Here is a 10,073-nt window from a genome sequence, read left to right on the forward strand (position 1 = left end):
CATTACAGATAAAATGAAGTGCTTTCCAAGAAAGCTCTCATCTCAGCTACTTGTTCTGATGTGGATCATCTCTTGCACCTTGTCAGTGGGAAAGTGTATGTTTGGGGCCAAACAGAGCTGTCTCCACTGCTTTAATTACCACAGCGGTCTCTCCCAGCTTGTAACCTTGCAGACCTAAACTAAACTCTCAGTCATCACCCCTGCTTAAAATGACTTCATTACCTCGTCTGTTCTCAGACCATAAAACCAGAGCGATCTGAATTCTTCAAGACTTTCTGCGAAAGAGTGCGCCAAACTCTGGAAAACTTAACTCATGTTGCCCCGCAGAGGAATGCTGTTGGTCCCATAAAGCTCCACAATGACCAATCAACCGTAATTGCAGCCTGAATGTACCGCGGCACCACCCTTGCCAGTCTAGGCGGCCTGGCTGGCGGCCATTTTTCTTTTTCGAAAGGCCTTAAATCCACCCCTGCAATTTCGGCTCCCCTTCAACGAGCTCTCTCATTGAATGGTTTTACATGCATCTGCTGCTAAAACGGGACAAGAATGGGCTTTGATGAGGTTATTTCGGGAGGCCTTGCAGAATGCGTGGGACTGAGCAGTGCCACCCAGCTCATTGTGTTGCATCAGTCTGGAGGGAGTTTAGTTGAGGTTTTTCAACAGGAGCTCAACTGAGGAAATAATTTGCTCAATATCACAGCTGCTTGTTTTTGATGGGGAAAAAATATCAACATGTTTATGCCAAACATACTTTCTTGCATCATATTGTAGTTTCACCACTTGTTTGGGATTATCTGTGAGTTACTACAATGCACTCTAAAACTCCAAGTGTAAGTTTTGTGTCTTAATTTTATTCACATCACTTTAACCCCTTAATGTCCCCTGGTGTTCTTTCAAAGGCTGTAGTGGGCTCAGCATGATCATTTATCGGTGTATCTAAGAATAAACTGTTAACGCTAAAACCAAATGTCTGTTACTTACCGGAAAAAACTGAACAGCCTACTCTTTGGAGTGTCTTTTAGTACAACCGAACGCTAAACAAAACATTTTTAAATGACGAAAATGTTCAAATAAACTTTCATGAACTGAAAAAAGTTCTGACACAAAAACATGGACAAAGACAAACATGTTCACGCATTTTTTTGCTTTGCTTCTATCCTGATCGCCGTGTGCACGACCTGTCAATCAAAGGTATCCACACCCCAAATCGTACCCTGCTTTATCGTCTATTTTTTCCATTATTTACAAAGTTAACATCATAATGACTTGAAGAAGACTTGAAATTTAAGACCACAATGTTGCTGGGTTTTTTTTCTGGGGTAATAAATCAAGTGAGTTCTTTTACAACCGACGTTGGCGACCCCTGCTGTACATGCTCACTTTATGCTAATAAATGCAGCTTTTCTCATGCAGTATGAATGTGTTATTTTCATCTATTGTATTTGAATATTTGAATATTAAACTGAGAGCCCTATTTTATTCTTGTGGGATGATGTTAGTCCCGTTAGTAGCCAGTTCATTGCAGTGATGGCATTCTTGAAAGTTGACCTCACTGTATAAAATTACCTGTTGTGACCTCTAGGATAATCACCGTCCCATAGAACTTTACAATCACAAACTAGAGACCTAGAGCATTCAGAGGGTGTATGGATTTACTTGGTTCATTGGCAATAAGGATATTTCTTTTCAGAACAGAAGTGTTCACCATCTAATCGCTGAAAAAATTCAATACTTCATCTCCAAAATGTCAAAATATTGACAGCATTTTCTATGGAATTTCTCAAGGTCTTGGTGTCTTAATGTGGTGTTCTGGAGGGATTTTTGCCAATATTTTATAAATTCTTGGGTGGTCGAAATAGTAATATTTAACACCATGTAAATCAATGTAACAAACTGTATCCTAAAAATTGCTGCAACAACTAATGAGACATAATTGGACATGGCAGTTGATATCATGTACCTCCATCATCATGTTCTAATCCCTGTTGACCCCCATTCCTCTACTAAAGGGGGTGGCATACTAAGAGGTTAATCACTGTTGAAACAATTTTAGTCCTTAACTTGAACGAAATGTTGAAATTGAAACCAAGCACTCAATATGTCATCCATTTAGATCATTGGACCAGACATGTCACATGACCAAAACTGTTCAAATGTCATTTCTTTCTTTTCTCGTTTTGCTGTCCTCTGCTCCCTGCAAACCCCTCCCTAATTCCATAGTACTGTCTGAGGCTTCCCTTGGATTTGCAAGTGGCATGAGTCACAATAACCATTTAAAAGGCTTTCTCATTAACCAGAACTTCCATCTTCATGTCTTTAAAGTAGGCCACTACAATTCATGTAGTGTTAAGTCTGTGAAATGCATGTCATGCTGCTTTCCTGCTGTATCCTGGTCCTGCTTATGCCCGGTCCGTGTTTTACGGCACCCACATCCATGCCGGAGGCAGAGAGCACTTCTTCCACTGAACCACAGGTTGACTTGAAGCTGGCCACAGTAAGTGCATAATTGCATGAGCTGCATTACAAAAGTTTGAGATTGGACTGCATGTGATTCAACCTCTTTTACAATACCAAAAAGATGCCAATTTTGACCGAATTTCTATTGAAGGAGCATGTGGGATGTTGAAATAACGTATTTATTTCTTCTGCTTTTGTGTGGGTGGGGGGCGGAGGTAAGTCACTGCACTGCCCTCGGAACTTGATGTTATATTGCATGCTTTAGCAGTTGTTGTTGGGTGTTTTTTTAATTTTTTTTTTACAGCATACTCAATTTCTTTCTCCCTTGTTTCCTTTCATGGATTTGGGGGAATTGTTGGGAAAACAATCTGAATTGGAATTGATTTCCAATATTACTTGCAACATGTTGATTCAGTTAATTGTTGTGAAGGATTTTAGTTGCAATTAGAGGTGGTGTAATTGGCAGTTGATGCTGTAAATCTTGTCATCCAAGGGTGCAATGTAGAGGTTATGAATGAACATAATGTTCTTAATGTACATAATGTAATCTAGTAAAACGCATGCTGCAAAAAAAAAAAGGATCTACACAGGGAATACAACTTTCTACTCGGGCATTAAAAAAGAGTTGTACAGGAGCAACGGTTCTTCAGTGCAACATGACGTCTGATTTAGACTTTGAAATCTACTTGTAGGATTACCTCCAGCAGTACTACAAACTGGAAAAAGAGCCGATGGGGCGCATGAAGCGGAGCGGGCCCTCCTTCACCTCCAAGGTGAAAGACATGCAGATATTCTTTGGGCTCAATGCAACAGGCGTGCTGGACTCAGACACCCTGGAGACGATGAGGAGCCCTCGCTGCGGCGTCCCTGACGTGGAGGAGTACAGTCACATCCAGGGGACACGATGGAACAAGAACGTCATCACCTACAGGTATCTATGCTGTCTTTAATGATCACAATGCTTTCATTCTTTTTAAAGTGAAGTAGAATTACAGTCTGAGAGAAATATCTGTGGGCATGTCTGACCCAGATTGAACTTAAACCAAAAATATAACAGTCTGGTTGTCCCTTAAACCCCACCAATATGTGGGAAACATTTTGAGGCAGCGGCAATTAAACCTTTGGCAGAAATAGGGAATAGCAGCTGTCACAAATCATCTTGGTTAACAGATTTTTGGGTTGCCTGCCTCTGAGAGTTATTATGGGCATGCTTTGAGTTCCAGGTTCACCATACATGCATGAACTTATGTAACACTGTCTGGAATGTCCTTATCCATTTCTTTGCTTCTGTTTGAGGCACGCCTGCTGGATTACACACAGAATAAACGCATAATTATAGAGAAGCTAAGAGGGGCGGCTATTGTCAACGACTGTATAACAAGTGCATGTTGTATCATTTATGGAATTTGTGCAGCTATTCTTCTTCTTTTATCCATAATGTTTTTATTAGACATTTAGGGGAGTGTTTCTCTTGATTTTCTTCATCAACATCATGACATGCACTTATTGCTGTTGCAGCATTGGCAGGTACACCAGAGATTTGCCCCGCAACACTGTGGACTCACTGGTTGAGTCAGCTTTCAGTGTTTGGGCGCGAGCCAGCAGTCTGACGTTTGTCAGGTCACACACCCGCAACGCTGACATCATGGTAGAGTTTGTGACCTACGGTGAGTTTGTCTTTTTGCTTCACTCAGGACAGGTATAGATGATGTTTGAAAGTGCATGAGCTACAGAATGAAAAATGTACTTTTCAGTGTTATATCCAGTTCTTTGTAAAACCCATTCTCATAGATTCAGTAGTGATTTAACTCAGCGTCATCATGCACTGACTGCTGAACTCATTTAGATGATTGTGAGCAGAAGCCTGTAATTTTCTACTGGCATGAACGAAAATTGTGTTCTCTGTGGTTTTTATTTCATGTTTTGGCATGGATTATATTCTGAAGAACATGGTGACTTGTATCCCTTTGACGGACCCAGAGGCACGCTGGCTCATGCTTTCGGTCCAGGGCTGGGAGTGGGAGGGGACACACACTTTGATGACGCTGAGCACTGGACAGCAGGAGGGACAGGTGCTGAACCGAATCACAAACATGATATTGAAGAAATAAAAGGGACAGTTCACCTCAAATCCTTTCTTAAAATGCACATTTTTCCTTACCTGTCGTGCTTTTTATTAATCCAGATTGTGAATAGCACTTAGGGTAGGAGGAAAAGTATGCATTTTTGGGGTACACTGTCCTTTTAATTGATAGCCACAAAAGACAATATAACTTATTTGGATGCCTTTGCTTTGTGCTGTTGCAGGTTTTAATCTATTTGTCGTAGCTGCACATGAATTTGGTCATGCTTTGGGCCTGAAACACTCCAGAAACCCGGAGTCACTGATGTACCCGACCTACAAACACTCCCGTTCCAACCTGTTATCAAGTGAAGACGTAGCAAATATCAACGCACTTTACAGTAAACAATTTCCTTCTATTTGAACATAATGATTTCAGTTACATTTCTGAATCTTGAGAGTATTTCAATTCAAATTAAACCTATGTGTTTTAGGTCCACTCAGCGGTCGTCCAACCTACTTTTCGAGGTTCGGCTGGAGTTCTCAGAATAACCCCTGGCTGTCAGGCGCGAGCTTCCCTCGACGCATGCAGGATAAATGTGCTTCAGACTTAACCTTTGACGCCGTGTCCACTCTTGGGGATGCCACCTTCTTTTTCAGAGATAGGTATGTTGATAATGGCTTTTTTTTTTTCAAGCAAAAAATGTCAAAGGTCATCTGTTTGTATCACTAAATGATTAATTCTCATATGGTATCAGATCCATGAGAGATTATCTTGTGCTATGCTAACCTGTTATCATTTAGCATTTAATACTAAATGTTATGTTATTTTAATAGTATCAATATATTTCTAAGGTTTTTTTCAGAACAGATAGGTTTGCCATTTACAAAAAGGTATATTGTTTAATTTTTCAACCTAATCAATGTTTTTTTCCTACAAGATACCTCTGGATTAAACATAATGAGCAATATGGCATCAAAGAAGGTCCCATCAACAACTTTATGCCCAAGATTGAAACCAGCATCGATGCGGCCTTCTATGTGCCTCGCAGATCCACCGCTTACCTCATTCATGGTAACTCTCTTTAATAATTCAGTACCTGAAAGTGAACAATTTCACCTTTTATTCACGAAAAATTTAATTTGTTTTCTTTGTTTTGACAGAATCCATGTTCTGGACAGTGAAAGGCTCTCTTATAAAGGGAAAGCCTCGAGCACTCAGCCACTTTGGATTTCCAGTCTGGGTCCAGGAAGTTGACGCAGCAGTGCACATAGTGAAAACAGGACGCACCCTCTTCTTTATGCATGATATTTACTGGAGGTAAGGCAACAACGTGAATACATTATTCATTATCATGGAGCAGTTATTGAAATTCCTGTGCCGGAGTCAGGATGTCTGTAAGGCATGGGCAAAAAATTAAAAAGGGCACCAGCTACATGGGGCATGCAGACAATTATCAAGCATGGGCAGCATTCAGTAAATGTCTCTGCATCATGTTTGCTGCACTGGAAGGGTCAGGTTAGGGTTAGGGTTACTGACTGGGGGCACTATTAGTCCATCAGTGACTCACTTTTTGCACTTAGTTGAAAGACCTTTTCTACATTGCTTTGCATGCATCAACCCTCCTGTTATGTTTTGGGTCAAACTGACCCATTTAAAAGTAAAGAAATCTTAAAATAAAAATAGTTAAAAATATTTTTTCATAAAAAGAAAAAAAACTTAAAATGCAAAATAAAAAAATTAAAAAATCAATGTAATGTAAAACCATTGTATTTTATATGTAGGTCTTTCAGATGTTCATAAAAAAAAGTTTAACACGCATTTTTTTATGATAATTGAGTGAATTATCCTTAATGAATCATGATCTGTGAGAGGTAAAGAACACCATTGCACCAAATATTGATTGAAATGGTTCGTAATGGAGTTATTAATGAAATATAAATCATGTTTATTGGGATTTTTGAACAGTTTTGGATAATTAAACATGCCCCGGGTCAATTGACTCATGAGCATTATTGCTGTTCCTGAGAAACTGTATAAGCCGCACTGCAGGTAAAAGAACATTCATGTTTGGCATCTTTTTTCCATCATGAGGGCAAATTGTCCAATACCGTGCATGAGCAAAAATACATTAACACTGCATGGTATGGCTCAACTTGCTCTTTTAGAGTTTTCTCTTCTCTTCAAGAACTTGTGGCTAGTACCTTTTACCTGGTACTTTCTTAGTGCCACCTTGGTGAGCTAAGCTGATAAAAAAGGTGAAGCTAAAAATCTGCAGACCCCTGATTGGTCATGGGAATAAATACTAGAATCGTCTCTTGCATGTCACAAGACATCCTGCACAAATAGCCAAAATACTGTCAAGATCAACTGCAATGTCACCCCGATTTAAAAATAAATAAATTGCAGCCTGCAAAACTATGGCGCACTTTTGATGAAGTGTAGTCATTCCTCTCTTTGGTTGCTGATGAAAGATTTGAGTGTTGCATTAAGGATGATGTCATGGCAGCTTCTTGGGGAAATTGGCTGAGAATGGTGCAGGTACTATGCACAGTGGCACACAATTTAGAGAAAAGGACCATGTCCCAAATATTGTGAATGAAAATACAGCATGTGCAAGTGTGCACTACAAACTGAATTAAATAAAATTATACTGTACTTTTTTTTAGCCTAAATGAACTACTGTTTAATATAATTGCAATATATTAAATGAAAGTGTATAGTTGCATAACTGAGACAAATCACAAAGCATTGGTAGGTGGAGACTGGGACATTTAAAAACTTTCCTGTCAGATTTGGACCTCACACAGAGAGCAAAGGGCTCAGTGTGGGCTCTGATGACGTGACCCGAGCAGCGGCAGCCATGACCAAACATTTAGTGTCAGCTCTGAAAGAGGAACAGACAAGCATGAGTCATGACTTCAGTTCTGATGAACATTGTTTATATCATGTCTTTCTTAGCTACAATGAAAACCGAAGGGTAATGGATTTCGGTTACCCAAAGTACATCAGCGAGGACTTTCCTGGAGTCAACACAACAATAAGTGCAGCTGTTCATAAAGAGGGTGAGTCAGTATGATTATATTACACACTGTACTGTTGAAACGTAAGCTGTTTGTTCACTTAAATCTCTAACTCTGTCAACAAGCCACATAATGTTCACAACAACAGTAGATTAGAAAGTGCAGTAACCTTGTCTGTAGTTTAGGACGTTGTGCAGTGGATGTAGAAAGTCTACACACTTTTATGAAGCACCCTTTGCATTTATTACAGCAGCAATTCTCTATCAACTTTGCACATCTGGACATTTTCCCAGTCTTGCTTGCACAAAAGTTCAATTTCCTTCCTTTTGTGAAAGGGTCTCATTCAAACACTTTAAATTTCCCTTTTCTGAAGCCATGCCTTGATTAACTTGGATGCATGCTTTGAGTGATTATCATGTTTCTCTTCAGCTTTCTGACAGAGGCCAGCAGTTATGAAGTAAAATCTTGACAAGAGCCCCTGACCCAACTCAAAAGAAGCAGCTCCAAAGCATGATGGTACTACAACCACGCTAAGGAGTTGTTGTGGTCTTCCTTGGATGATAAGCTGCATTAGCTTTGCGCCATAGATGTTATATAATCAGGTTTTGTTTTGTTTTTTGTTTTGTCAAGACAAAACACATGTTCCCACATGGTTTTGGGTGACTGAATATATCTTACGGCTTGATTCAGACAGCTTGGGTGTACTGTTTGGTAAGAAAGCATTCTAGTTTCTCAAAGTGCGATCTGAAGGCCAATGGCAGCCGCTCGTTCATTTTTTTCATGGAAACAAATGAAATTTGTTCTCTCTCCCAGGGTTGCAAGAAGAAAAAATTACATAATTCTGTTCTTGTAGCCCTGGGAGAGAGAAGAAAATTCCTCTGTTTTTGCGGAGTATGTATTAGCCTTTAAAGTGTAGTTCTTTCAATGTTGCCGTTGGCCTTTTGGTAGCCTCCCTGATGAGTTTCATCCTAATCCTTTTATCAACTTTGGAGGACCATCCTGTTCGATGATCAATGATTGTGGTTCTGACATTGCTCCGTGGTCCATCAAATTCCTTCGATTACACTTTATATCCTTCTCATGACTTTTGATCAATTTGATCTAGTTGTTTCTCTGATGATTCTTTCAGCAAATGACTCTCCCAGAACAATGTAACTCCTCATTGGTTAACATTAATCATAGCTAGAGCCCCCATTATAGATAGATAGATCACCTTCAGGGTGTGGAGTGGGTGTGTGGGGTTGGTCATGATTGTACCCAGTTCATTGAAGGTTCTGGCCTCAACACACAATGAATAAATGAATAAAAGGGTGTGCAGAGTTATGCAATTAATTATTATTTTTAAATGTCACTCATTAACTATATGCATTTTTCTTTAGATTTGAGTTTGTTTTGAAACAAGTGAAACAAAGATTGAACAAGTGTGATGTTTATGTTTATTTGGTCTGTGTTTACATTTCATAGTCTGTAATTTCATACTGGCTGTGCAGACTTCTTTATATCCACTGTATACCTCTGTCTGTAGCTTGAGGGAGCTTTATCGAGTTGTATTGTTATTAGTAGCGCAGCAATGCTTATTTCCATGCAGCATCAGCTGAGTGTAGTGAAGTTTTTACAGAACATGTGGTTCCCCTCTATCATTTCAGCTGTATAATTTATCCACTTTACCACTTAAAGGCCTTCATTTTATATAGTGCCATTTCAACTGTGAGCAAAAGTGGATATTTAAGTTCAGAAAGAAAGAGAGTTCATCATCATCATCATCATCAACAACAAACAGCCAAAACATTCCAGTCAACACAACACGATAAAGGTTTGATTGCTTCTTGAACATCTGATTTTTTCCCCTCTCATCTCAGGTTTCATCTACTTCTTTGTCGGGCCGCAAGTCTACAAATACGACTACACCCAGAGACATGTTGTCGGAGTTGAGAAAGCAAATTCCTGGCTAGGATGTTGAAATACTGTAAATCCATCAACATTAAAAGAGGAAATTACCTGAAAACCTTGATTTAAATTAAAAGAGATGAAAAGAACAACACTGTGCTTTTATTTATCAGTCGTCATGTTTTGTCAAAATAAAAGAATTACAATTGAAACCCGATGATACAAGTGTGTGTTTTTAATCAGCAGTTATGGTTCATACAGAGTAAATATTTTCATCAAACCTACACAATACTGTGGTGATGTACACATATGATGGGGGATGAATGTAAATTAAGGTTTGCCTAACCTGTCTGCAGGTTTTGACTTGACTGAGTAGAATCTAGAGAATTCACAAATAACACTTTTGACTTCTGGTTTTAATACGACACAACACACTGTACACACACGTCTTCCCCCCACAGACAGAAAGCCCAGACATATTATGCAGACATTTCATTGGGAAGTTTTAACCACAAAACCTCCAGAAAATTGGTGCAGGTAGACCCAGCTGTAGCTATACTTTGTGTCATGTGATTGCCCAACAACCCCAGAGAATACTCCCATATAAAAAGAGTGAAGCATGGCGGCAATGTGCACAATAAAC

General features: G+C 39.4%; 1 protein-coding gene across 1 annotated transcript; it reads left to right on the forward strand.

Moving 5' to 3' along the window:
• Positions 1-2,359: 2,359 nt before the first annotated feature.
• On the forward strand, positions 2,360-9,633 carry LOC131969718 (matrix metalloproteinase-20-like). Its single transcript, XM_059330888.1, has 10 exons — positions 2,360-2,494; positions 3,150-3,388; positions 3,976-4,124; positions 4,404-4,529; positions 4,765-4,920; positions 5,014-5,185; positions 5,461-5,594; positions 5,684-5,840; positions 7,482-7,585; positions 9,403-9,633. The coding sequence occupies exons 1-10, from the start codon at positions 2,360-2,362 to the stop codon at positions 9,501-9,503; spliced, it is 1,473 nt and encodes a 490-aa protein (XP_059186871.1). The 3' UTR covers positions 9,504-9,633.
• The last annotated feature ends 440 nt before the right edge of the window (positions 9,634-10,073 follow it).

The sequence above is a fragment of the Centropristis striata genome, chromosome 4 (assembly GCF_030273125.1).
Source record: "Centropristis striata isolate RG_2023a ecotype Rhode Island chromosome 4, C.striata_1.0, whole genome shotgun sequence".
Lineage (NCBI taxonomy): Eukaryota > Metazoa > Chordata > Actinopteri > Perciformes > Serranidae > Centropristis > Centropristis striata.

Coding starts and splice junctions, on each gene's coding strand:
- LOC131969718 (XM_059330888.1), top strand. CDS start 2,360: ATGCATGTCATGCTGCTTTCCTGCTGTATCCTGGTCCTGCTTATGCCC. Junction 3,389..3,975: donor AAGAACGTCATCACCTACAG/GTATCTATGCTG, acceptor TTGCTGTTGCAG/CATTGGCAGGTACACCAGAG. Junction 5,841..7,481: donor ATGCATGATATTTACTGGAG/GTAAGGCAACAA, acceptor TGTCTTTCTTAG/CTACAATGAAAACCGAAGGG.